Source organism: Lates calcarifer, linkage group LG15 (genome assembly GCF_001640805.2).
Source record: "Lates calcarifer isolate ASB-BC8 linkage group LG15, TLL_Latcal_v3, whole genome shotgun sequence".
Taxonomy (NCBI): Eukaryota; Metazoa; Chordata; class Actinopteri; family Centropomidae; genus Lates; species Lates calcarifer.
In genome coordinates, this window is record NC_066847.1 from 13,481,876 (window position 1) to 13,509,082 (window position 27,207).

At 42.8% G+C, this 27,207-nt stretch overlaps 3 protein-coding genes across 9 annotated transcripts in view; 2 read left to right on the plus strand and 1 right to left on the minus strand.

The window, feature by feature from the left end:
* dyrk1b (dual-specificity tyrosine-(Y)-phosphorylation regulated kinase 1B) overlaps positions 1-3,037 on the plus strand; it is a 50,418-nt gene extending 47,381 nt beyond the window's left edge. For 3 of the 4 annotated variants that reach the window (XM_018680759.2, XM_018680758.2, XM_051075992.1), the window contains exons 12-13: positions 720-823; positions 1,204-3,037. In XM_018680759.2, coding sequence (XP_018536275.1) covers positions 720-823; positions 1,204-1,719 — 620 coding nt within the window. In that variant the 3' untranslated portion in view covers positions 1,720-3,037. Of the gene's footprint in view, positions 1-719; positions 824-982; positions 1,059-1,203 lie in introns of all 4 variants that reach the window. The other variant, XM_018680761.2, reaches the window with a different exon arrangement.
* A 2,084-nt stretch (positions 3,038-5,121) lies between these two features.
* Positions 5,122-12,033, plus strand: ppox (protoporphyrinogen oxidase). Of its 2 annotated transcripts, none has more exons than XM_018680753.2 (13): positions 5,122-5,274; positions 5,730-5,905; positions 6,000-6,134; positions 6,216-6,331; positions 7,121-7,253; positions 7,437-7,581; positions 7,883-8,076; positions 9,108-9,168; positions 9,478-9,596; positions 10,478-10,591; positions 10,779-10,928; positions 11,117-11,159; positions 11,347-12,033. In XM_018680753.2, the coding sequence occupies exons 2-13, from the start codon at positions 5,822-5,824 to the stop codon at positions 11,481-11,483; spliced, it is 1,431 nt and encodes a 476-aa protein (XP_018536269.1). In that variant the 5' UTR covers positions 5,122-5,274; positions 5,730-5,821; the 3' UTR covers positions 11,484-12,033. The 2 variants fall into 2 exon arrangements, with proteins under 2 accessions (XP_018536269.1, XP_050931951.1); XM_051075994.1 differs by lacking the exon at positions 5,122-5,274 and adding an exon at positions 5,299-5,547.
* A 234-nt stretch (positions 12,034-12,267) lies between these two features.
* On the minus strand, positions 12,268-25,359 carry rbm42 (RNA binding motif protein 42). 3 transcript variants are annotated; one of them, XM_018680755.2, is made up of 12 exons: positions 25,273-25,359; positions 24,641-24,697; positions 22,186-22,321; positions 21,921-21,990; positions 20,170-20,241; positions 16,409-16,563; positions 15,991-16,161; positions 15,720-15,854; positions 14,015-14,132; positions 13,378-13,475; positions 12,756-12,852; positions 12,268-12,535 (listed from the first exon to the last, which is right to left on the minus strand). In XM_018680755.2, exons 2-12 carry the CDS (start codon positions 24,694-24,696, stop codon positions 12,423-12,425), a joined length of 1,221 nt encoding a protein of 406 aa, XP_018536271.1. In that variant the 5' UTR covers position 24,697; positions 25,273-25,359; the 3' UTR covers positions 12,268-12,422. The 3 variants fall into 3 exon arrangements, with proteins under 3 accessions (XP_018536271.1, XP_018536273.1, XP_018536272.1); XM_018680757.1 differs by having other exon boundaries at positions 25,277-25,295; XM_018680756.2 differs by lacking the exon at positions 25,273-25,359 and adding an exon at positions 24,979-25,261.
* Between the last annotated feature and the right edge of the window lie 1,848 nt (positions 25,360-27,207).

A 27,207-nucleotide genomic window follows, 5' to 3' on the forward strand; every position in this document is an offset into this window, starting at 1 on the left:
AGCAAGAAGGTTCTGGGTTTGAGCCCCGGTTTGCCCGGGACTTTCCTGTGAGGAGTTTCCATGTTCTCCCTGTGCCTGTGTGGGTTCTCTCTGGGTTCTCCAGCTTCCTCCCACAGTCCACAGACATGCAGCTTAGGTTAACTGGTGACTCTGAGTTCCCCGTAGGTGTGAATGTGAATGAGTGTGAGTTGTTGTTGGTGAGCCGTACAGGGTGTACCCTGCCTCTCACCCAGTGTCAGCTGGGATAGGCTCCAGCCCTTAACCCTTACCAGATAAGCAGTATAGATAATGGATGGATGGATGACAGATGAGAACTGATAACATTCACATCCAGCTGTTATGTGGTGGGCTCAGTGTGACAGGACAGGAGATTAATATAGCTGCAGTGCTGTCAGTAACTGGAAAACACTTTGTTGTGATTTTCTCTGGTGGGTCCACATACTGTAACTCAGCAGGGTGTCACATCACCCAGACTGCCCATTTCAGTCCACTAATATACCTCTGAGTCTGCTTGGAATAAGTCAGGATGGACCAGAACTGTGAGGACGACAATGAATTTTTCTATGGTCCAAAGTGAAGCTAACAGCTGGTGTGACAAACTTCACTCACATGTCACCATTTGTAGTCAAGAGTTCAAAACTAAGTCAGATGAGATGAGATGAATGTGTGAGTGCAGCCAACTGTAGTGTGAGTCTAATGTTGGTCTGTTTTATTTCCAGGTGGCTCCAGTGGTTCTTCCAATGACAACCGCAACTACCGCTACAGTAACCGCTACTACAACTCTGCTGTTACACATTCAGACTATGAGATGACCAGCCCTCAGGTACACACAGCACTGCACCACTGACAGGCTTCGCATGCACACTGGTGTGACAGCTGTATGTGTAATCTGATATTCACATGGAACAGAGTAACGACAGACCTGATCAAACACAGCAGACTGCACATCCATTCACTTCATCTCCCCTCATCCACATCACAGTACCTCTCCTCATCAGCTCACAGCCCGTCCCCACAGCAGGAACTCAGCCTGAGACCTGGAGCTTCACACAAGCCTGGTGAGGCTAATTTAGTTCCAGGAACTTGTGGCCAAAGCAGGTGGACAGTGGAAGCAGAACTAGAGACAACAGGTGCAGTTGTGTTACGTTAGGATTCTGATCATGTCTGACCTCGGTGTGTTTTTGCCCCCCCCCCCCCCTCCAGGCTCCCTCCCAGCAGCAGATGAGGATGTGGCCAGGCAGTGATGGTGGAGGTGGGGGTCAGGACCCAGCATACACCCAGTTGCTGCTCCACAAGCCCGCTGCCTCCCAGCAACACCAGCGCCACTTCCTGGACGCACCCCACCACCCCCACCCGACTTACTCCCACCACGGGAACGGTGGGCGCGGCCTGCGGCAGAGCGGACAGACGGGCATTGGTGGAGGAGGGGGCCAGCAGGGATCCTCGCCCCAGATGAGTGACAGCATGGATGTGGGCGTGTCCCTAGGGCTGCACCACCTGGGGGCGGTGTCTTCCATGGAGGCCTCTCAGTTTGGCTCGGCCTCTCTGCCCCTTGCTCTGCCAATTGGACTGTCTGCCTTCCGGACTCGGACGGCCCCCACCGCCCCAGGGCCACAAGCCCCGCCCCCTGAGGACTACTACCCTGCCTCCAACAACAATAACCCCGCTGCGGGGGGCAGAGGGAGGCCAGACTCAGACGAGGGGCCAGCCAACTCTTGATAAAACCTGAACCATGCCCTAAAGCCATACAATTTTAACTAAAACTACTACAACTACACACATACAGCCAGAGTTCAGAGACAAACAGGTGAACTTTGTGCTGAAGGAGACAGTTTGTACTGCATGAGAGGAGGAGGAGGAAGGAGGAGGATGCTGGGAAAACTCTCCTTTTATCCTGTTTTAGTTTGTTGTCTTTTGTTGCGACTGTAATTGGAAAGGAATGATTGTGACGAGTTTGTTTTTATTAATATTATTATTGTTGTTTAATATTATTTGATTTTTCTCGGGTTTGAGGAGTTGTGTGTTCTACTTGGTTGTTGTTTAAGCCTGGAGAGGAGGAGGAGGATGAAGAGGGAAGAGAGAGGAGCCATGCTTTTCCATTTTACTCCATATGGTGGCTGTAAGTGGACGGAGAGCACACGTTCATGTTCACACTGGTTAGTCATGACATTAGCATATTCATATTTGCAGCCCTTAGAGACAAGCAGTCTTAACACACACACACACACACACACACACACACACACACACACACACACACACACACACACAGACAGACACACACATGTACACAGTATATATATGAATATACTGCAGCTTCAAGACAACAGACGCTGGGTTTCAAAGGGAGGAAACACCAACATATGTGTGATTCAGGACTCATGGATTCTCTCTCCCGTCTGTGTTAAACTCACTTTTTCTTTGAGTTTGTGTCCTCCCTCTGTCGCTTCCGGCCTGGTAGTGACAGAGCACAGAGAGAGGGAGGCAGAGGGAGGGAGGAGAAGGTGACGGGACACTGATGCCTTCCTGGCGCTCATAGGGATCTCCTTCTCCTCCTCATCCTTCTCTTCTCCCTGCTCTCTTCTTCATCTCCTCCTTCTCATGCTGTGTTTCTCCTCCAGACAGCTCCTCCTCTCTGTGCTGCTAATCACCATGACAACTGGTCCGGATTGCTGCTAAAGATCCAACACAGATCAATAAAGAAATAAAAAGAAATAGAAACAGAAATAAAAAAAAACTTTTTAACCCTTCTGCTTAAGAGAAAAGGATAAAGTAAGAACCACTGCATCTCAATGTATTTATTACTATTTAACAAGAAAAAACAAACTGAAAGTAACCCTTTTTTCTGCTCTTCTTTGTTTGGTTGCCTTCTTTCTGCAGGTGAGCTCTGATTGGCTATTGTAACAGTGACAGTAACTGGTGACATGGGAATGCCACCGGTTGTGGGGGCTGGGTGGAGGGGAGGGGTTGGGGCAAAATAAAGTTGGATATATAATAAGAATAAAGAGTATACTTTTGCACACCAAAGTCAAACAAACATCAGATCTCCGCTTTTCTTCCTACTAATCTGATCCAGCAGCTCGTGACCTCGTCAGTGTGTCGTCAGGATGAAGCTGTGATGCTCTGCCTCTGTCTAACCATCCTGTACACACACACCTATAGTGTTCCATATTCAATATATGAATAACCAAATATAATCATATGAATAAATACACACCAAATCATGAACCATGATTGGCTGCTGCTTTGGTCTGAGTGAGCACACAGCCAATCAGCTGGCTGTTTGACAAAGACTGCGATGAAAAGTGTTTCAAATAAAACACTGAAAGAATTTGGAATGAAATGAAAATGTAACGCACTCTGTGACTGAAAAGAAGCAGTAACATCTCATAAGAATGGTCTTTAAACATATACTGGATTCACTCACAGGTTTGTGATCATATTTTCTGTATTTATTCATATGACTTTCCTTCATATGGCCTTATCTAATATTGAAAACTTGTGCACTCATAAACAACAGCAATCTGAGGTTTTAATGTTAGATATTTACATTTTTGGATTTGGAGTGGTTACACAGGTAACAGTCATGTAACAAAAATCATCTTTTTTTCAGCTTATTTTTGAATGCCATTGATTCATGTGAAGGGACTCCTGTAGTGTGGACAGGAGCTTCAGTTCATCACACTGATAGAAAACTGACAGCTCACATGAATATTACTTGTAGAAGAAGAAAAATATGGAGGATTGCAGTATTTCAGTATTTGTGGACACAAAGTCAGAGTTTTGTTGTTGTTGGTAAAGGGTTGTAACTTCTGTTTGGTAAGTAAGAGAGAAGTTCACAAACTGGAGATGATCACCATGGAAACCAGGATGGATGGCACAGCACACCTGTACCACCAGGTATCAGGAAGCAGGATTAGTGGGTCATCCAGTTCTTTGGGTTTAACTCTGGTCTAGTGGCATCACAAAGCAGACTCACTTTAGACTGTCGCATATTGCCATGGTAACCTATGCTGCATGCTTCAGAGGATCATATCAAAACCTGTCAACGGCCCAACTGTCAACCATCATCCCAACAGGATCCTGACATGGACATATTGACTGAGCTTACAGTAAAGTGATGAGGTGAAGGAGGAAAACGTCACACAGGCAGGGACGTGTTCAGGAAGAAAAACAGGCCGACCTTCATTTGTAGGAGAAAACAGAACCTGACAGTCCGGTACAATGACAATCAGTTCAGAGAGCTGCACAGTTATACTGCAGCCATTCATCCCAACAACACCTCAACCCATCCCTCAATATACCAACATGAACACAATGCATTCCATTTTCTTACTTTCACAACATTCAGCATTCATCTTAATTAGCTGTTGACTTCACCCAGCTATTGTCCAATCACAGCTGAGAACCCACCCACTCATACTCCTCATAAACCTCTCTGTCTCTGCTCACTCCTCTCACTTTCAACACAAATCAACAAAAAGGGCTCAGCAAAGAGTTAGTGATGGAGGTGGTGCTTCCTGACAAAGACCAGGAGATATTTGATTAGGTAGACAGATTCCCTCTGCTGCTCTGGTCTGTCCATGACGATGCTGGTTCTTCCATCACCACAGCTCAGGATAACAAGAGAACATTCTGATGACGACTGGATATAGAAGATACAGACTGCAAACACACAGAAATGTAAATCTGGCTCTGCTCTCTGATCATCTTCAGGACGTCTCCTGAGCTCCAACACAGGTTCAGCACTTTTTACTTAAAACACAGTTGGACAGTAAAAGCACTGGACAGAAAAGATGGTGCAATGAGATCCACAGGAAAAAACAGAAACAGTCAAGTTAAGATTCGGATGTGTCTGTGCAGCAATAACAGCAATAACAATATTTAACAGGAGGGAAGAGCAGACTGTGATTTCTGTGTTTCAGAAGAGACCGTACGGCGCTCTCGACTGATTCTGCGTGAATTATTTTATTTTATTTTATTGTTTCATTTATTCACAGAGGAGTGGAGAAGTTCAGAAAACTATTCTTTATTATTAGTATTAGTATTATTGTATTGGCGCAGATTAGATTAATTATTAATGCACTCCTCACCACTCGGTGGCGGTAATGCACCATTTCATTGTTTGCCAAATAAACATCACGAGGAAGATGACTTAGGGACATTTATCGTGAAGGAGACGGGAAGTGTTGATATTGCTGGTGTCGTTACAGACGGGGACACAGGCACGCGGAACACGGATCCGCGCTCTCCGGTGCTGCGTCACATAGAACGGTAATACCTGAACGTTTCTGTCTATAAGAAGTCCGTGTGTGTTTGAGCTGAGAGTTCACCTGCGGACAGGTGTTCCCCACCGACTGCTCCGGCAGGTCAGGAGGAACTCAACGTAGCTGCTGTGGTTCCGTCTGAGGCCGTTCCTCCGACTCTGTCTCTGGCTGACCTTCTGTCTCACCGTTGGACCAGAAGTTTCTGAGTTCATGTTTTGATCTGAGCGCCAAGATCCTCCAACAGCCTGGAGAGGCGGTGCTGTCATGATGCTGCAGGAGGGTGGGGGTCAGGGATTATTAGAGTACCTGTTCAGGCTGTCACTGACAGGAACAACAAATATCTGAGTCAGGGTAGTTGATTATAAAGACAATGGTCAGTCAGTCCGACAGTAGGACAGACACACAGCTGTCAGACAGTGACTCAGCTGATAGACTAACCGTTTTTCATATCGGGGTCCACAGGCGTCTCCACCAGCCTCCACCCAGTCACTGCTCTGCTCCCTCTGATAAACCTCTGCTCTTTACTGGATGCCTGTTCCCTCTGCTCGCAGCCAATGAGAACTGTCGCAGTCCTTGGAGGCGGGATTGGGGGTTTGGCAGCATCTTACTACCTGTGCAGAAGCCCCCAGGTTACCAAGGTAACACACATCTCACCTGTCAGTGGTGTAGTGCTGGAGCTGATCAGCGTGTGTGAGTCTCTACACAGAGAGTTTGTCTCTTGTTTTTCTTCAGGTGATAGTGTTGGAGTCCAGCAGCCGGTTTGGGGGCTGGCTGTGGTCCACCAGGAGGCCTGATGGGGCCGTGTTTGAACATGGACCCAGAGGGATTCGACCTGCCGGGGCAGTGGGACGCAACACACTCAACATGGTGAGGTCTATTGTGGTAATGAGGCTGTGGTCAGAGGCTGGGGTTAACTGAGGGTGTTGAAACTCGAGTGTGTGTGTGAAGGTGGATGACCTGGGGCTTGCAGGGGAGATTCTTCCAGTCACCTACAGTCACGTGGCATCCAAGAACAGATACCTGTATGTGGATGGACAGCTGCACAGGATGCCTTCAGGACTCAGGTCAGTGCTGTTTGTGTTTAGTAGAGAAAGAGGATTATGTGTTCAATTATCTGACCAAGTAAGAAGAAGAGCACAAAGAAGAAAACAGAAAGATAGAAAAACTGTCTGCTGTGAGGACATAATCAGACACAGGGTCAGGAAGTGATGGTTAAACACGCCTCTTCGTGAAATGAGGTGATGAGACGTCGTAGTCGATTCCTCCTGACTCTTATGAGACATGATCCAGTGATGACCTTTGTCAAGGAGTCACTGCTCATCATCTGGAGCTCCACTAATCACTGAGAACATCTGCACAGATAGAGTTTCAGTTTGTTCTGTTGGATTGAATGAGATTCAGTCATCCATTCGTGACAGTATCCACAGCTCATTTGCAGTCTGTACAGTCTAATGCACTTCACTACTGCCTGTAATGTTCAGCCTCTGTGACACTGTCACGCAGGTGTTGTTTAGGTTCTGTGTGTTAGCATTAAGCTCAGAGTTGGTGACAGTTCTGAACTGGACTTCATCATATTCAGTGGTGTTTGTAATATTTAGTATGGAAAAAATCTGAAACACTGTTCAGTCCAGTACAGCAGCAGCTCTGACTGTCAGCTCAGCGATAAACATAGAAGTGTTCCGACGTATTTCTGTAGTGATGTATTTGTACATATTTGGTTTGTACAGGTGTACCTCACACAGAGACCACTTGCTGTAGAACTAGTCTCAGCTTTAAGGCTGGTGACGACAGGAATCCCCCATCTACTGCTGCATCAGGTTATCTCACTCTCTCTCTGCCTGTCTTTGTTTCAGTGGACTTTTGCGGACTGCCCCCCCCTTCTCTCGCCCCCTCCTATTCAGCGTTGCCATGGAGATACTGGTGAAAAAAAGCAAGAAGGAAGATGAGTCCATCCATTCATTTGTTTCCAGGAGGCTGGGGAAAGAGGTGAGGGAGTCCTCTTCACTCAGGTGTTTCTCAGACTGTTGATGTGATGTATGAATCTGTAGTAAACTGTCATAGATATCACACCACTGTGAGCTTCATCAAACCATCTGCAGTCTCATGTCACCAGGGCTATTTCATCACTTGCTGTTTTTATTTTCTTCCTGTGTGTGTGTGTGTGTGCAGCTGGCAGACATAGCTGTGGACAGTCTGTGTCGCGGTGTGTTTGCAGGGGACTGCAGGAAGTTGAGTGTGCGCTCCTGTTTTCCTGTGTTGTACAATGCAGAGCAGCGCAGAGGTTCCCTCACTCTGGGCATGCTGCTGGGCTCAGGTACACTCCTGCTGTCACTATACTGATGTTACTGTCATGGTCATCTTTTGTTGTTTCATTTTCCCATTCAGTTTTGAGAGCGTACAGGACTGTAACACTAACGAGACTGAATGCACTCATTCAAGGCACAAGCCTGTAGAACCTGGAGTCAGACCCAAACATAGAAGCTGCAGTCAGCTACTCACAGATAGAACCAACTTGTATTTATTCAGTGTTTTTAGTGCTCAGCTTGTGGCGGTTGGATGTTTTCTGTTATCTGTGTGCTCTTATCAAACTGAAGTTGTGTGTGTGAAACCTTCAGGTCCCACTCCTGTGGTCCCCCCTGGCCCTCTGGCTCAGAGATCTATCAAAGAGTCATGGGCCCAGTGGTCCCTGAGCAGGGGTGTGGAGTCCCTCCCAGAATCCATCACTGACTACCTACAACAAAGCAGGAGAGTGCAGCTTCACAGAGACGCAGCTGTCAAACACATCAGCCCCTCATCCTCTGGTTGGACTGTGAGTGATGACTATAACACTATGTAACAAAGCTGTTACTTTGTCTTTCCCCTGGGAAGAAAATGTTATTTCCCAACTGTTTATGCCTAAAGTAAATGGAAAAGACCTATTTTCTCTTCAGGTTTTGCTTTTGAGTCTCAAAAGGTCACTAAAGGGTCACCAAAGGTCATCAGTGAAGCTCAGGTTTGGGGCTTCTCGGGAAATTGCAGAGCCAAAATTATGTGGAAGTGGTTGGAGCTCCAGTGAAGAACTACGGCAGAATGGGCTGCAAAGTCCATATCCTTGACACTCATCTTAAATAAATTCATGGACAACACGTTAGCATACTCAGAGGAGCAAGGCGAACACTTCCACAAAGATAAACCTCTACCACGGAGGATATAATGAAAACATGATGGCAGACTATATCTGGGTGTTGATGTGTGTGCAACTAATTTACATTACAGTCACAAATCTCAAAAAACTAATCGCTTCGAAATATTTGTGTTAATTTTTGTATAACTTGAGTATAAATACATGTATATCTTAATTCTTATGTTATTCAAAGCATATGTAAATAACAATGTGCCTGTTTTTACATAGAAAATAGCTTAACTTCTAAATGTTATTATCCAGGCCACAAAAGCAAAGTCATATCTCAAGACCTGTTCAATGGATTTCCGTGAAACTTTGCGCAGAGATTCATTCTTCCCAGAGGATGATGTACACTCAATCCCCTGAAAGACATTTCTCTAGAAAGCCAAAATATCAACTGCTGGATGGATTGCCATAAAATACACTGATGTTCCTCTCAGTGCTGTTGTTGGCTTTTGGTCAAACTAAAGACATTACCATCAGCCTCAGCTGTAGTTTTTAGTAGTGTAATGATAATTAACATTAGCCTGTTAGCACTCTAAACTAAGATGGTGACCATGGCAGACATTATACCCACTGAATATCTGCATGTCTGACAACATGTTGGACTGTTCACTTCGTATATTCGTGTCTTATTTGGAAACTTTGATAATGCAAGTGTGTGTGTTTCTGTGTAGATCCGTTTGGAGGATGGAGTCATATCAGCTGATCACATTATTTCTGCACTTCCTGCTAAAGGTAAGTGGTGGCTAACAGATTAAGGTTGTGTGTTTTGTTTCAGTTGTGGCCCTCAGCTTTGCTAATGTCCTCTGATAAACAGCAGAAACGCTGCTCATTGTGAACTACCTGGAAATTATACAATTAAAATGTTATCTCACTATTTTAACCTAAACTGTCTTTTACTTGCTGCTGCAAAATATGAATATATGAATGAATAAAACTACTACTAAAAACAAAAAAACCCTAAATATTTTCTTGCCATTACACCTCTCTGCCCTATGAAGTCATCACTTCTCTCCTCCACCACTCCCACCACTCCCATCCCAGCCCTGTCCTCAGCCCTCCCACCCGCCTGTCAATCTCTCATCCAGGAACTGCAGGACATCTCCACAGTAACTGTTGCTGTGGTAAATCTGGAGTATGATGGTTCCATCCTACCTGTGACGGTGAGAACCACAGACATACACACACGCCACAGCACTTCAGTTTTGAACTCTGAATGAGGCTTTGTCTGGGTCATTAGATCACTGCATTTGAAAGTGGTAAGATGTATTTAAAACAGACTCACTCATGGACAAAAATCTAATAGATTAATCACCTGAGGTACAAGCACATTCTTGTTTCTTCACATCCAGATGTGGCAGAAACAAACCCTGTAAAGCACTGAGCTCATTCTCTCCTCCTCCTCATTCTGATGACCCAGTGACCCCTGACCCCTACTGTGGCAGTTTAATATGGTGGCTCCAGTATTAATACAGAATAATATTTTTTAGGGTTGTCCCCTCAAAGTTGATGATTTGATGCATCCGTCAAGACCCCAAGTCGCTATACTTTTTCTTTTTTTTTTAGCTCACAGTAGATGCGACACAGGAGCAGCAGGGTGTCAGGCTGTAAACTTTACTTGTGTTAAAATGATCCAACCACTAAACTGACTGATAGACGTAGAGACGTCTGACTCATTTCATTTCGACTCACTCAGAGACTCTCAGCTCCTGTGTCTGGCTGACAGTGCTGTCAGCAGCCCAGCAGGATGGACACTGTGTGGTGAAGTAGGATTTCATCACTGATCTGTGACCAAGATGCCAACTGTTACTTTGGCTGACTGTGTGAAAATGTGGTATTTTTAAAACGTGAGTTTTTAGGTTAAGCTCATACAGGAGTGTGGTGTGTGGCAGCTGAACTGAAGTGAATGATATATTTCACCTATATGTATGTGATAAGGTGTATGAAGATCATAATCAGTAATAATGTTGACTGCTTATTTATTAAAAAAGCATGAATGAGACACACACTAAAGCAAACTAACCATCTGTGTGACTGTTGTCAGGGTTTTGGTCACCTGGTTCCATCATCAGAGGATCAGGGTTTGTTAGGGGTCGTCTATGACTCTGTTCCATTCCCTCAACACAACAGGCCTAATGGACAGACCACTAGACTGACGGTATACACACACACACCTTACACATAATCCTTTGATCCATTGTTTTCAAATGATAATGTTGATTATTGCAGCTCAAGTGTTGCTGTTTTAAGACAGAGTGACAGAGCAGAGCCTCAATCTGGTTCCTCTCAGTCCAGTCAGGTGAATCCACCCCTCTGACCTAAGGTCATATGACAATGTCTTCTAGGTGATGATGGGTGGGGCCTGGTTCCAGGAGGAATTTGGGGCCCCAGAAGCAATAACAGAGGAGCGTCTCTTAGCGAGAGCCACTGAGGCGGTGCAACGCCACCTGGGAGTCACCGCAGCACCCAGCTGGAATCGGGTGGCGCTACAGAGGGTACAACAAGATTTAAATGTTTACTCTAAATTCATGTTACATCACTATTTCATTCATTTTTTAAATGGGTAGAAATTGTATCTTAATCTATTTGTTCTCCGTTAAGAGACCAGTTATTTCTGTCCCTGGTCTTTAACTAAGCTTGCATCTTGTTGTTATGTCTAATCATGATGTTCTTCTCCTGACAGGACTGTATACCTCAGTATTATCAAGGACACTTTCGGAGAGTAGGTGAGTGCTGACTTCTACCTTTTTTTTTTTTTGGAACTTTATTTTTTATTAAAGAGAAACACAAACATTCCTTGACAACATCACAAGTTATGTATGACAGTCCTAACGAGAAGAGACTTCTACCTTTTAAGATGATACATTGACAAAGTGAAACATCATGTCATGGTGCATCTGTCTGCCTCTCCAGAGTCCATGCGCAGCTTTATAAAGGAGAATAATCTGCCACTGTCTTTGATTGGTTCCTCTTATGATGGTGTGTCAGTGAATGATGTCATCTTCAGTGGACGGACAGCAGTAGAGGAGCTGTTGGGGACTGGACTGTGATGGAGCCGCTCAGCACTGGAACATGTAGCAGTAGATCAAACACACACACACATACACATATATGTATATTAAAGTTTTCTCATGTGAATCCATCTGCAAAGCTCACAGACTGTATGTATATGAATCAGTCATTGTCACTCGTATCATCAGCATGACAGACTACCCATAATGCCTCCTGCTTCTCCACAAACACACGTGGCCTATTGTAACTTCTGGGGAAGTTACTGATGTCTCTCAGCTGCCTACTGACAGGTGGATGTAGACACTGAATGCTGAAGTTCTTGTTTCTTAAGCACCACTGTGATTAATTAGTAATGTAATTAGTGTCTAAATAATGGTCAGGTTTGTTAATAGATGCGGCATCTGAATGCGCTGTGTCCAGACTGTGCAGACACCAGGTTCTGTTCTGACCCTGAGTCTACTCCTCATGTTTTCAAATGATTTGATTTTAAGGTTCAAAGAGACTGACATCATCCTCATTGTCAATGCTTTCCATTGATGATTTGTCTATTGATGGACTTGCAATTTAAGTAAAGCCTTGTACTGACAAGCTGTTTGCCGTGTTAATGTTTGTTCTGACTCATGAGAACGTATGACCTGCATTTACTGATTAAATATTCTGTTTCTGCAGTCAGGACGTGGTGCATGTAAAGCCTCGTCAGTCCTCTAAATATCTTTAAATTGACACAATCTGAGAGGAAACAGTGGTCCTCCTGTCCACAAGGAGGCAGTAAGAACAATATATTCATGTACACACATCCAGAAGAATGAGCCACATCAACAATTTAGAATTGATGGTTTTATTGAAGAAAAAGCAATACCACTTGGACAATCTCATGACATCTCCTGACTGGACAAATTCAATTTAAGAGTCATGCTCTCACTAGTGCCCGTCCACCAGGGAACTCAACACAACACACACAGTCCTACTTGTAAAAACTATCTCAGGCCCAGTTTCTTCTTCTCTTTCTGTTTCTTACGAACCACTTCAATGTTGCGGTCCTTCCACATGCTCTTCCTCAGTTTGATGGGACGACTGCCGACATACTTCCCTGGACAAACACACAGAGAGAGAGGGAGGGAATCACAGAGGCTGCAGTTAATGAGTGCCAGGCAGACTTCCCCCCCGGGAAGGAATGTGAATGCATGGACAAATAAAAGGCTGTCAGTAAGACAACTCCATTTCTATATGAGAGATCATCCAACTGTAACAGTAACCATGTGCAAACATGAGGCAGGTGACAGAGGTTTAGTGTCTGTGATGAGACTGACCGTTCATCTCTCTCATGGCTCTGACGTAGTCGTTTGGATCTTTGAAGCTGACGAAGCCGTAGCCTTTGGTCTTTCCTGTTCGTTTGTCTCTCACCACCTGATGTGATTTTGTGATGTTTTCACATGTTCATGACACACACACAGACAAACACACAAACATAGTGATAAGGCAAATATTATTGAGTGAATAAGAGTCTGTGTTCATGTCAGTGTCTATGACCAAGTTTGGTTAAACTGTCCCTCAGTTCAGCATTACTGTTGTCTGCTGACACATGGTTGTGAATAGATTAGTAAAATTCATTCTACATCTGGGTTGATGGCTTATCATGTTTTTCAAGTACTGCCTCCTGTTTTACTCACATTCCTATTGATATACAGTAGTGGAATTCACCTGAATGATTAGCAGTTAGTCAGTCCTTCATGATCAGATACAGGATGTCTCACATTAGCCAGGATAATATGACAGGGCTATCTGATTAGTAAAAATACATGTAAACGTAAATATATGTTATATTCAGTGTAATTCATGTTCTTGGGCCTGTGGGAATGATGACAAAAACTACAAAGTTTGTGCAGTTTTCTTTGAAGTCGTTAGTGTGTTAAGTGATTACAGAAAACCAACCTTTGCTTTGAGGAAAGACGGGTATCTGCTGAAGGCTCTAGCCAGTATGTCATCATTGACCTCATTACCAAGATCACCACAGAATATACGGAAATCATCTGCAACAAGGAGACAACACAGACTCATGAAAAGTGTCAGAGTCAGACAACTTTACCTTCATCCTGCAGCAGGTAAACAACAAAAAAACATTAAAATCACCATTAAAACATACCGGTCTCATTTTATACATTTTTGTTTTTAGTAAACATGGGGCAGCCACTTTGTTGGATACTATGAAGGAAGCAGCAGCAGCTGAGCTAAGTGATATCCAACTTGTGTGTCATCATAATCAACTGAACACAAAACAGAAAAACACCACAGTGACAAAAAGATAATGTACCTCTTATGTTCTACTTAAGCATAAACCTCCTCTACACACAGTCCACCAAGTGCTGATAAATGAGTGATGGACTACAAATGAAACCACAGGCCCAGCAGTACAGGTAAAAACTACAGAAAATGTTCCCTTTGCCAGGAAACGATTGACAAAATGCTGAAATGTTATGGTCAGGGATTCTTATTCAAGAAACATCACACTTTGTCTTAAAGGTCACAGACTGTTTAACAGAGGAGTTTTTCACAGTCCTTCAGTTTGTACCTGACTCCCACTCCAACAGACTGGGGTCCTCCCAGCTGGTCCCTGCTGCAGTACGGATACACTTCTTCACCTTCTCCACCTTTGCTTTCTTTTTGTCCTCTGTAGCACTTTCCACAGGCTGGAACAAACACATACACAAGTCATATGATGTCTTTGCTTATATATCCCTGGTCCTACAATTTCACAGTGCTGACAGAAAAAAATTACAAAGTAATTCTGTGTTTCCCCCGGTCCACAAAAACAGCGTGTTGGTCCAGTCCAATGCACAGATTATGTGATACTTTACATGATGCATTTCTTATTGCTCCTTTCAGGCTGAGCAGTGACAGTTAACATCCAGCTGCGATCAGCAGAGGCTGATCTGCCTGGCTGCACTGGCTGAAGCTGTGGCTGTGGATATGGGTACTGCTCCATGTAGTCTGCGCTACACCCCGTTTACACTAATGTGTCACAGCTGAAATAACAGACATGGCTACAGCCACAGTCTCAGTCAACCTCAACAGCAGTCAGTCACACAGCTGGTTAGCCAGCTCCACTAGTTTTCTATCTGACTGCTTTTACACAGACTGAGCAGCCACAGCTGAGGGTGTGCTGACCACAGTTTGTGTTATGTGCCAACTTTTGGCAGGTATCATGTGTTGTTGTAGATGAAAATATCAGTGGCCCAAATGTCCAGTGGAAAAGATTTTGAAGAAATAATGTATTGAAAGGATAACTGGTATTTTTGAACCTGGACCTTGTTTTCCCATGTAAATGATTTTTGGTGAATTGGTGCAGTATTGAACAAGAACAGTGTACTCAGCAATCACTACCAGACAACTACCATTGTCAAAAACAGTAAGTATACTGAGCAGAACACAGGAGCTTCCATCTGTTAGTTTGTTTGCGTTGTGTGACTTTCAGTATTCAGATCATTTACATAAGTAAAACTACCACACAGTAACTAACAAACCAACAGATGGAGGCAGTGGCATTCCAGCAGCTCCATTGTTGTGCTTGGTAAAATTACAGTTTTGTCAGTGGACTCTGGTTGAGATAAAAAGGAATGTTTCTGGTTAATAAAAAGGTTTCTGTAGGAATCCTATCCATAATGTTGTCAGACACTTACTATAACAATCTGAGCCTGTCAGTGACAAAACCAACCACTTTAGTGGACACAGTTTGACCTGGGCAAGTGCTGTGTTGTTTACACTGCAGCAGGTGTTTGTGTCCAGGTTCTCAGTTCTTGATCAATACTGCAAATTCCAAAGATTTCTGTTCCCATTAATCATTTACACCAAAAACATGTGAAAGTAAAGGAGTTAACTCTTTTAACATGTAAAGTTATATTTTTATATATATTTGATGGTTTTGCCAGTCTCCGTCAACAGGCCCGAGATGATCCATCCTTTATATCGAGGATCATCACAGGTGAGAAGTGGTGGGCCTACAGCTACAGGTACCGTTTTTTCTTGTTACAGGCACAGTCTCTGAAATTTTGGGGTAGGTTCCAAAATTTGGTGGCATTCCCAGAAGACTTGTAGCTGTGAAACAACATTTAATGCCCATGTCTTTCAAATGACATGTTCAACTATCACTTGTGGCTGTCATGTTCACATGTCCACATAATTCTGGCAGTATAGTGCACTTCCCATCCTTTGTACAGGCACAGTATGAGGGGAATCTCAGAGCTAACAGCATGAAGCATATTGCTGCTTAATTGTACCTCAGTGTGGGGGGGCTCAGGCTCAGGCATGCTGGGTCCAATGACGGTGCTGCTGTCCTCACTCTCCTTCTTGTCCAGTAGACCTGCTGCTATCACTGCTGCCTGCTGCTCTGCTACCCGAGCTGCCAGTTCCTCCTGAAAGAGCCAAATCAGACAGAATGGTTCATGAAGAGCCAACCTGACGCTGCAACCAAAGCCCCACCCTATTTCACATACAATATTATACACTGACTCTGAATATTTTGTAAAATATCAATCAAAATGCAAATACCATTCTGGCTTGTCTCTGTGCTCTAACATCAATTCTCTTATGTCCAACAGGGGCAGGAGGAGCAGAGTACACGGTCGGAGCTGCCTGGATGATTGACTGTGTCGGTTTGAGAGGAGGTGGACCTCCCTGTCTTGTGGCCGGGGCTGACACCATTGAGACCATGTCGCTGACCTGAGTGAGACGAACAGACAGACACAGAGAGACACAAGAGCTTAAGATGCAATGTAGATCACAAGATAATTCCTATGGAAAATAATTAGTGGTGTTGACACAAAAGAGGAATGAAGTTCACCCCGGGATCATTCCTTTAAATAGGAGAGATACCTGCTGATAATATCACAGTAAGACATTAACCTGTATTATGCAGACAGACTGATGTGGTAAACAGTAAACCAATACAGTCTCTCTGAGCTCTGACCTGAGGAGTAGCAGCCATGTGCTGGATGGGCTGAGAGGGACCCTGAGGGGCCTGGCCCTGCAGGGAAGGAGGGAGCATCATGGGAGGAGGCGGTGGAGGCCGGGGCAGAGGAGGTGCTATCGGAGGACCACGCATCATCTGCAGCCTCTGACCACCTAACAGCACATGTTAGGACATCAACACACATAGTAATGAGTGGACCAGAATATAATAATAATAATAAACTGCACTTACTGTAGTCACTGTAAATTGGCTCATGCGCTTTTTCTTTGTTAACTGTTTTTCTCTACAACATTATACCTAGAGTGGGTTTGGGTGACTCACCATAAGCTCCAGCCCTTCAAATTTTAACTCCCACAATTTCCACTCTTCATGTACTTCATGTTCATGTAATTCATATGTCAAAACATAGATACATTTTAACTTTAACCTACAACTGCTCCCACACAGTCAAACTGTCTCGTGCTACTCATAAATTATCACAAAAATAACTGCCAGTGTCGATCTGTGAAAGATGATGTTATAGCCAGCAAATATGACAATACATAAACATACTGTGAGTAACTTTAGGAATATGTTCCAAGTCAGTGTATGGATATTAGGGGCCAACCAAATAATCGGCCTGGCCGATTATCGGAACCTATATTTAGCATTTGTACAAAAATCGTCATTGTTATTTTTTCCTTTATCCGATTATACCTGAGCAATGTCCTACCCACAGCACTATCTGATTGGTTACATGTCACGAGCAATGGCCTATCAACACAGAGGTACGCGTTTGCAGACTGGAGCAGGTGTGGTGAATGAGCGGAGCAGCGCTTCCAAAGTAAGGCAGCAGATGATCTGTTAATATGATGACAGGCTGTCCACCAAAAGTGCCTGAATAATGCCCTTTGTCAAAGTGATATACAGGTATCTGTTAAGCAGTATCTGTCTGTTCCGAGTGAGCGTGTATTCAGTGAAGTCTCTTGTAACTGCTGCTACAAAATGTATACAGTAGACATAAAATTGGCGTCTTGTTCATAGTTCAGTTATGAATTCCTACCACACTGCAGAGTGCCTCTCCTGCAGGGGTGCTGACCCTCAGCCCATTTTAACTATCCATAACACCGCTGATTTCCACTTAAGCTGTGCGCATTCCCATGACGGTCACACAGTCTTCAGCAGGCAGAACTCACCTGACACAAAGCAGAGAGACTCACCGTGGACAAAAAAAAAGAGTCGCCCTGTTTCGCACTGTGCACTCTGGTGTTGCTCTGCCCTCCATTTTCATCAAGTCTCTACCTCCATCACAGTTAGTTTTGTGGTTTGGTCATTTTAAGACCAGACCTGTCACTCTGTTGCTCTGTTGCTCCTGCAGTGCTGTGTGTGTAACAACTCGTCTGACATTTTGAGTCGAATAAGGAGAGACTTTCCAACTGATGCAGATAATGACTGATATATTGTTTATTTATCTATTTATTTGTATTTTCAGTTCAGGAATATTGCTACACTTTTTGTTTTAGAATAATGTTGAAAAGTTCTGTTTTAATTAAACATATGCTTAAAGGCATTTCAGTTTTGTGTTGGACTTTGTGTTATTCTAAATGTTGACACAAATATCTTCATTTTAACTGCAAATGTATATTGGTTCCAAATATCAGTTATCAGTCTCTTGATTACTAATAATTGGTATTGCTATTGGCCCTGAAAAAAACACATCGGTCGACCCCTACGGATATGACAGGAATACTGATAGTCTTTGTGAAAAAGACCTGATCTGAAATCAAACAGCATTTTAAATGAATTTACAAATAAACAGCCTGTGTAAGAAACAAGACTACCAATCTCCGTATCTGAAATATTCAGTCACACACGCATATGTGTGTGTTATGTGAGTTAACTGTTCAATCACATCAGAAGAGTCTTCAGAGAAGTACAGTTAAGGTCAAAATTATTAGACCCCCTTATGAAATCAAATAAAACCCTTATCCTTCCAATGAAATGGGCCATAACCTTAAGTGTTTATGGTTTGTGTGTGTCCGCAAGAACAAAGACAACATCTGTATAAGGTCAAATGAACATTTTTATTGGTTTGCTGAACTCAAACAAGAAAAAAGCAAAAAATGCAATGGTCAAAATTATTAGCCCTCTGACAACTAATAGTCAATAGTGTAGCCTTTCTGATCCAAAACTGATGACAACCTCTTCTGGTAGTTTCTAACTAAGTTGGCACATGTCTCCTGAGGGATTTTAGCCCATTCTTCCTTGGCAAATTGTTCAAGATCATGCAAATTGCTTGGTCTCCGAGCATGGACCCGAACCTTGAGCTCCCTCCACAGATTCTCGATAGGATTGAGATCAGGGCTCTGAGAGGGCCACTCCAGAACCTTGATTTTGGTGTCTTTCAAAAAGTTTTTGACTAACTTTGATGTATGCTTCGGGTCATTGTCTTGTTGGAAGACCCAGCGACGACCCAACCCTAGACTGGCTGCAGATGTCTTGATGTTAGCCTTCAAAATACCCACATAATCCTCTTTTTTCATGGTCCCATGCACTCAAACAAGGTTTCCTGTCCCTGAAGCAGCAAAACAGCCCCACAGCATTATGTTGCCACCACCGTGCTTCACTGTGGGGACAGTATTTTTAGGGTTGAAGGCCTCGCCCTTCCTTCGCCAAACAAAAGCAGCATCCATATGCCCAAACAGCTCAAGTTTGGTTTCATCAGACCAAAGGAAAAACTCACCCTTATGTTTCAGATTGTCTCTGGCAAATTTCAGTCGGGCTTTAATATGCCGCTGTGAGAGCAATGGGGTTTTTCTTGGACGATGACCACGAAGTCCACCACGATGAAGAACCATTACAACAGTCTTGCGTGAAACATCAAGTCCAGAGGAGGCCAGTTCAGCAACAATCATCTTTGCAGAGGTCTGGGGATTCTTGTTGACATCTCTGATTATTTTTTGCTGCAAAGTTCTGGAAATCTTGCATTTTCTACCACGGCCAGGTTTATTTTTAATAGACTTAGTTTCTTTGTGCTTTGCAATGATGCAACGCACAGCTGTTCTAGAAACCATGAAACGCTTGGAAATGGCGGTATATCTTTCCCCCTGAAGATGAAGATCCACTATCTTCTGTCTGAGGTCCAGACTGATTTCTTTGCTTTTTGGCATGATGATATTGCTTCTTACGAAGATTATAGAGCAACCCTGGAGTATCACTTTCATTCAAGTGGTCAAGTGATACTAACTCTGCTTCTTGAAGTCACTTAAATAAGGTTCAGTGCTAATTGATTGCTCAGGTGTGGTTTCCAGTTAATTTGTTTTGAAAGCACAAAATCACATGGGGGCTAATAATTTTGACCATTGCATTTTTTGCTTTTTTCTTGTTTGAGTTCAGCAAATCAATAAAAATGTTCATTTGCCCTTATACAGATGTTGTCTTTGTTCTTGCGGACACACACAAACTATAAACACTTAAGGTTATGGCCTATTTCATTGGAAGGATAAGGCTTTTATTTGATTTCATAAGGGGGGCTAATAATTTTGACATTAACTGTACATGTGTATGTACTATTACATACATACGCATTAATTCATATATTTTTAGTTTACATGTATTTTGATGACTCCTCTCACTACCCAGACACACACACGCACATCACGTCATATTAGTGAATAATAGTATTAAATTATCATAAGATTTCTGCTGAAACTATTTAAAGGGGAAAAACTGGTACTAATGAACAAACCAGTAAACTAGTAGTGGACTGGTAACCTTACCAGGTCTCTGCAGGATGTGGGGGACGAAAGCTGGTCTCATCATGGGAGGAGGGGGAGGACGCACTGGAGGGACTGGAACAGATACAGTCAGTGTAAATTACTGTGGAATTAGAGTGTATACATCTGTGTGTACAGAGGCCTGTACTACGAAGGTTTAACCTACTCTGAATTAACTCAGGGTTATCAAGGAAAGTCAGGGTTGAAAAACCCTGGCTGCCTCGATCTGTGTTAGACGGTACTACGACGGTGGTTAAGATGTCGGTAAGTTGAGTCAGTGTTTACTTAATCGGAGTTGCGGAGTGCGTGTGCATAAAAGGTGCGTGCACCTTATTTCTCAGATGAAGAGTGCACATTAATTCTGCCAAGCCATGAAGACTTGTCATATGTTCTCTAGATTCTTAAATTGTAATATAAAATGTAAGCACTAGGGCTGGGACTTTAAGGTGTTAATTTCGATTAATTAATTACAGAAAAAATAACACATTAAAAAAATAACGCATTTAATCGTACTTTAGACAACACGTAAACGTTTCTCAGTGCACCTGAGAAAGTTCCTTTCAGTTTCTGGCATACCAATCATAACTATGCACCAGATGCGTTGAGTGATGTCAGACAACAAAGCCCCATGTGGAAAGCGGCAAAGCGTAGGGGAAGGCTAACGACAAACGTGATGGATGAAACAGATGAGACTGCGTTGCTTGGCCCGGTGGATGGAAAGTTTCAGTTTAAAAAACTGGAAGTTTAGGTAAGAGCACGGTTGTGTGCAAATTATGCAACAAAGAATTTGCATGTCACGGAAGCAATTCAAGTCTCCGGTATCACCTCATCAAGTATATTTTATTTACCATTTTACCACTCTTCTGAAATGCACTTGGAAGTACTGTGTTTATTTAAAAAACACACAAACAAACGTGTTTTCTAGACATTGCAATGATAATAAACATGATTTTGTTGTTTAAACATATGTATATGTCTATTCATCGATTCAGTCATCTACCAAAATCATCTCATCTACTGACATTTTGGAGTCGAAACAGGGATTTCCCAACAGATACATTGAATAGTTGAGGTTTAGGGGGCAATCCTCGAGGTAACATAAGTGAGGTTACCCCACTTAGCTTCATGCTTTCATCCTACTGTCTGTGGTCTTTTTCATGTGGTGTTTCTCATCACTTGCCCACAATCTGAAATATATCCAAACAACAGGTAGTGCTCTGTTTTGAGGGACTGGCTTTTTGCTCCTGGGCCCAACAGTTGATTTTTGTTTTACTTGTCTCCTTTCTGTTTTTTTCGCGCCTACTCTGCTGCAGGGTCCCCACACTGTAGCAAGACAGTTCCCCAAAAGTGAAGCAAAAACATTGTGTTCGCCCCCTGGTGGCTGGCTGTTCCTTAACCCTCTTGTTGTCCTCGGGATCAAAATGTGTGCGTGTGTGTGTGTGTGTGTGTGTGTGTGTGTGTGTGTGTGTGTGTGTGTGTGTGTGTGTGTAGTAGGATTTGTTGTTGTGCATGACATTCGTTATTCTGAAGTGTTATCTTTTGTTTTTGAATAATAGTAAGAAGAAAAAAGTATACAGAATATGAAGGGCATCGGGAGGGTTAAAGAAGTGCCTGATTTGATATGCAGCGGTTTTCTACAAACGGACCATGCATTTTAAACGTCAGTATCGCAGTCAATTGTATTCATTGTGCAGCTCTAAAGTATAATACTGTCAAACCCTTCTAAGTGCATGTGTGTGAGAATTTATGTTCACCTGGTCCCACAAAAGCCGGTGGTGGAGGACCAACAAAACTAGCAGCTCTAGCCTCTAATGTCTGCTGGACCTGAGAGAGAAGAGACAGAATGTGGGTGAGAGAGACACACACCATGTCTTCCACTTTTGTATTTGGCCTGAGCTGTCAAATTGACCTTTAACATTCAGATAGAAGATGCATCTATTTCTATAAATTTATGACTCTATAACAAAAAGTGGTTTGGATAGTTCATTTCAATCCAGGTATCATTAGATTAGTACAAACCTGTCTATAGGTGTTGGTGCCTATAATGGGTCGCACCACTGGAACTGCTGGGACAGCCAGAGCTACAGGTACAGCCTCCATAACAGGTGTACTCCCTGATACTGGTACTGGACCACCAAGAACCTCCTGCTCAAAACTACAGCAAAAAAAGCATACAGATAGACTGATTTTTAGAATCTACTAATTGATTCCCATCTGGACTGTTTCATCCGAGCTGGAGACACCAACTGATGAAAATACATTTAACTAATAAAACATGAAGGGAGAAACAAAGAATGATATTGCCTATGGTGTATCCACTCAGTCTAGTGGAGCTGTGCAGCAGTCCATCTGCAGAAAATATTACAGATGTACAGGCTAAAACACACATTTGATTCAACTATAAAAATTGCTGGCAATTAATTTTCTGTTGACACAGCACAAACTCTGCAACACCAAAATTATCTTACTCTTAACAGTCAACAACTTTTTTTTTTTTAATGTTTTCTAGATTATCTGACAACTAAAACATTTAATGTGTTTGGGTCTGTCCATCCTCCTCCTCTGTCACACAGTGTACAGTGGCTGCACTGCTCAGAGCAGAGGGAGCCAGTCAAATTGCTTTTATTTAGGTTCAAATTCAGCTGTCATTCTGATGCATACTATTTTCCCCATCAGACAATCAGTAGACAAACATGGAGTCTGCTCCAAATCAACCTGCCAGCTGCTAACATAAAGTTAAACCCCAGTGATATATTTCCCAAGGTGAATGTCACACTGGCTCTGATAATACAATATGGAACTGTGTGTTTGTATGTATTTATTTGGCAGCTGGACCAGGTTGCTATACTGTTGTGTTCAGTACACTCATGGATTTATGTGTTACTTGAGGTTTGCTGCTTCTACAGTTGCAAGAAAAAGTATGTGAACCCTTTGGAATTTCAGGGTTTTCTGCATTAATTTCTCCTAAAATGTGATCTGATCTTCATCTAAGGCAATGGCATGGTTTTTTCAGAGAATCTACGATCAAGAATTGTTGTTTACATAAAGCTGGAAAGGGTTATAAAGTCATTTCAAAGACTTTAGAAATTCACCAGTCACCAGTCAGGCAAACAATCTACAAATGGAGACACTTTGGGACTGTGGCTACTCTACCGAGAAGTGGGTGCCCAGTCAAAATGACCCCAAGAACACAACAAAGACTCATCAATGAGGTAAAGAAACAACCCAGAGTGACAGCCAAAGATTTGAAGGTGTCACTGGAGCTGGCTAACATCTGTGTTCATGAGTCTACAGTACGTAAAACATTGAGCAAGCAGGGTGTCTATAGCAGGACACCATGAAGGAAGCTGCTGCTTACTAAAAACAACATTGCTGCACGCCTGAAGTTTGCGAAAGAGCACATTGACACTCCACAGCGGTATTGGCAAAATGTTTTGTGGACTGACGAAACTAAGATTGAACTATTTGGAAAGAACACGCAGCACTACATCTGGCATAAAAAGGGCACTGCATATCATCATGAAAACATCATCCCAACCGTAAAGTATGGTGGAGGAAACATCATGATTTGGGCCAGCTTGCAATCATTGAGGGGAAAATAAATTCCCAAGTGTATCAAAAAATTCTTCAGGATAATGTGAGAATGTCTGTATGTCAGCTGAAACTCTTTAGAAGTTGGGTGATGCAACAGGACAAACCAAAACACTGGAGCAATTCCACAACAGAATGGCTTCAGAACAACAAAATCCACCTTTTGGAGTGGCCAAGTCAGAGCCCAGACCTCAATCCAATAGAGATGCTATGGAATGATTTGAAGAGAGCCATACACATGAGACATCCAAAGAATATGACAGAGCTAAAGCAGCTCTGCCAGGAAGAATGGGCTAAAATTCATCCTGAACAATGTGCAGGTATGGTCCACAGCTACAGGAAGCACTTGGTTGAGGTTATTGCTGCCAAGGGGGGGTCAACCAGCTATTAATTCCAAGGGTTCACTTACGTTTTCCACTACCATTTTGAATGTTGAATGAGTGTGTTCAGTAAAGACATGAAAGATAAAAAAATTGTTATTTTAGGCACATTATATCTGTCAATACCCTTGACTTAGATGAAGATCAGATCACATTTTAGGAGAAATTAATGCAGAAAACCCTGAAATTCCAAAGGGTTCACATACTTTTTCTTGCAACTGTATATCTATGCGACTGGTTAAACACTGCTGCTGCAGCAGTTGTGCCTGACAGCTGTGTATGGTCACACGAGGTGTGTCACACACTGGTAATTTAAGTAACATTATGGTTATGGTCCTAACTGTCTTATGCCAACAAACTGCACCTGAGGGTGTTGGTGGTGGTCCCACCGGATTTTCTCTCTATGCAACTGTGACAAGGTCTTACTTGGATAAGTTAGAAACTTTGTTTTTTTTTTTTTTAATGAATTGGGTTTAGAGACTATTTAAAGCAGTTGTACTCACAGAGCCATTTCAGCCTCCATCTCTTTCAGACGGTCCTCTCCTGACTTGAGCGCCATACTATGAGACAAAGACACTGATCAGAGACCAGCCGAACAAAGAATCCATCTAGTTATGTTACAGAACAATATTACAACTGTAGAGACACGAGATACGACAGTTTCGCTGCAAGGCTCCACTACTGTCATTTAGGCTAAAGAATATATGGCTGCATTATAAAGTTGAACTGATATAGACTGCAGAGTATCGCTGTCATTACTTTGCTGTGGGATTTCTAACGTACTATGAACCCTAGCGGTGTTTACATGATCACATAGGCCCGTTTCAAATGATACACTCACCCTCATCTATCGATGATGAATTGTTATCTCTCTCTCTGATCAACTTAATTTACCTCGCCAGACTTTTATACTGAACTAAGTAATGTTTAGCTAGCACACCAGAAGCTGGCTAAGCTAGCAATTAACCTAGCTCTACTGTATCATCCAGCTAACCACTGAACTTAACACTAACCGCTGTGAAAACAGCTTACTAATTTCTACTCCACTGTTAACTGGCCTGGCTATCTACTAGGAATAAACCTGTTGAAATTAGACATAAATATTAAGAAACTACTGTACGGGCTGTGGCCATACTTGCTTTAGTGATAGCGTTTTCAGCAGACACTGTTAGGAGCAGTATTAGTGGTTCAGACTTCTTCTTTTCAAGTCAGCATTACTGCCACCTACTGGACTGGAGTAGAGTTAGTTTCCTGGAGGTGGTTAACCTAATTATAGACATGCTACTTTGGAGTTTATTCATGAATACTCACAGTATCTGTAAGAAAAAGCACAGAAAGCACAGAATGTGGTGTGATTTAAAATCTTTAAATTTTTTAAACATTTATCCTGTGAAGGTTATATATTTAGAAAGGTTTTGTCATTTCTTCAATGTTGCTCTTTCAAATTCATGTATGAACATCTGTTTAAACACCAGTTGAATCTATTGTGTCTGAGTTGGATCATTTCATTATTTTCATGTGGATACTGGGACAGCCCTCACATCTTTATCATCTCACCATCATTTTATCCATGATGGAAATAACTGGTTCAAAAGTATCACCATTAAAACTACTTTGTTGACCTGCAGAAAATAAATCTCAGTGAAAATTCTGTTTCAAATCTTCACTGCCGGCCTGCTATGATCCTGTGTGAAGAGATTATATGTCTGTCTCATTGTTAATACTCAGCACACTTATGAAGGTTCTTTACCTTCATATAATTTCTTGCATGATTAAAATACATACATTGTTACATTGTTCAGCTTTTATTACTGGACACAGTTCAGTACTGTCTGACATTATTTGGAGCATAAAAAAATGCCACATATACAAAGTGAGTGATTAAAAACACACCATGACCCTAACCCTGTTACAAGGAAAGACTCCTCTGTCCCTTCCTGCAGCCTCTGTGTTACATTTCCAGTCCTGTCTGTTGTCAAAGTGGCCTCCATGGTATCTGTATCCCTCCACCACCTGCACCTCCTCTCCAAGGTTGGAAACGGTGTTCTAGTTCTAGTCCTGGTCCTCTCGACGGCCACAACCATTGCCTTGATTTTGGCCACAGGTGGTTGTTCCCTACACCACACCACACCACAAGGAGGTCCACCAGGTCTCTGTCCTCTGCCTCCTGTCCATCACTGACACACCCCATAACTACAGTGTCATCTGAAAACATATGCTGAGGACAGGACTCAAAGTTGTACTGAAGGTTAGAGATGTACAGGGTGAGGAGGAGAGGTGAGAGGACAGTCCCTGGCAATGTTCCTTTGTTGCTGACCACTCACTCACTGTAAAACCATCCTGTGCAATACATTCACATTCACACTTACACCTCATTGTATATAGAGTTGCACTGTTTATATATTTGTTCTGCATATTTTGTATGTTTGCACTGAAAAGGAGAAGCTCTCCGATGTCGTTGTACTTTTAGTATCATGACAATAAAGGGCATTCTATTCTAGATGACTTATTTGGTACCAGAACAAGATGACAACAAGTTTTCTGGCTTTCTGAATCTTTCTTCCACCACTCTGCCCCTGTTGTATTCCTGTTCTGTGTTGTCTTGAACTTTTTGATTTTGTTGTGATTAAATCAACACTTATCATAATGCATCTCCTAACGATTGTCTGACTGTGCAAACTGTGTCCTCTACTTCTGTGCTATAATGCTGCCATCTGCTGGTCACTCCTGACTATGTTAGCGGATTAAGATTTAACAATGAATTTCACTTCTCCTTCATTCTTAGTCCCTCCTGTGAAGACAGATGGGATAGATGAAAGCAAGATACACAAGGAAACACTGGTTTACACCATCCATCCATCTCTAACCTGAAGCAATGTCACACTGTGATGATGGCTGCACAGTAAGATCACATGGCGGATTAACTGTTCTGTAACTCTTCTGTTTCCCTGGAGTTTCCTTTGAGACCACAACCACAATGTGATGAGCTGTTGTGCAGTTCCCCATGAACAGAGTGCAGTCAAGTGTGCAAAGCCAAGTGCAAGAGTGTGCCAGCTATTACAGTCAGCCT

Bases quoted from the DNA above. Each gene is read 5' to 3' on its own strand.
- ppox (XM_051075994.1), top strand. The intron at 7,254-7,436 runs GTGAGGGAGTCC...GTGTGTGTGCAG, and splicing joins CCAGGAGGCTGGGGAAAGAG to CTGGCAGACATAGCTGTGGA. The intron at 10,592-10,778 runs GTATACACACAC...AATGTCTTCTAG, and splicing joins GACAGACCACTAGACTGACG to GTGATGATGGGTGGGGCCTG.
- rbm42 (XM_018680755.2), bottom strand. From the start codon at position 24,696: ATGGCGCTCAAGTCAGGAGAGGACCGTCTGAAAGAGATGGAGGCTGAA. The intron at 13,476-14,014 runs GTACAAACTGAA...TCCTTGTTGCAG, and splicing joins TCTGTTGGAGTGGGAGTCAG to ATGATTTCCGTATATTCTGT. The intron at 12,536-12,755 runs GTCAGTCTCATC...GTGTTTGTCCAG, and splicing joins AGCCATGAGAGAGATGAACG to GGAAGTATGTCGGCAGTCGT.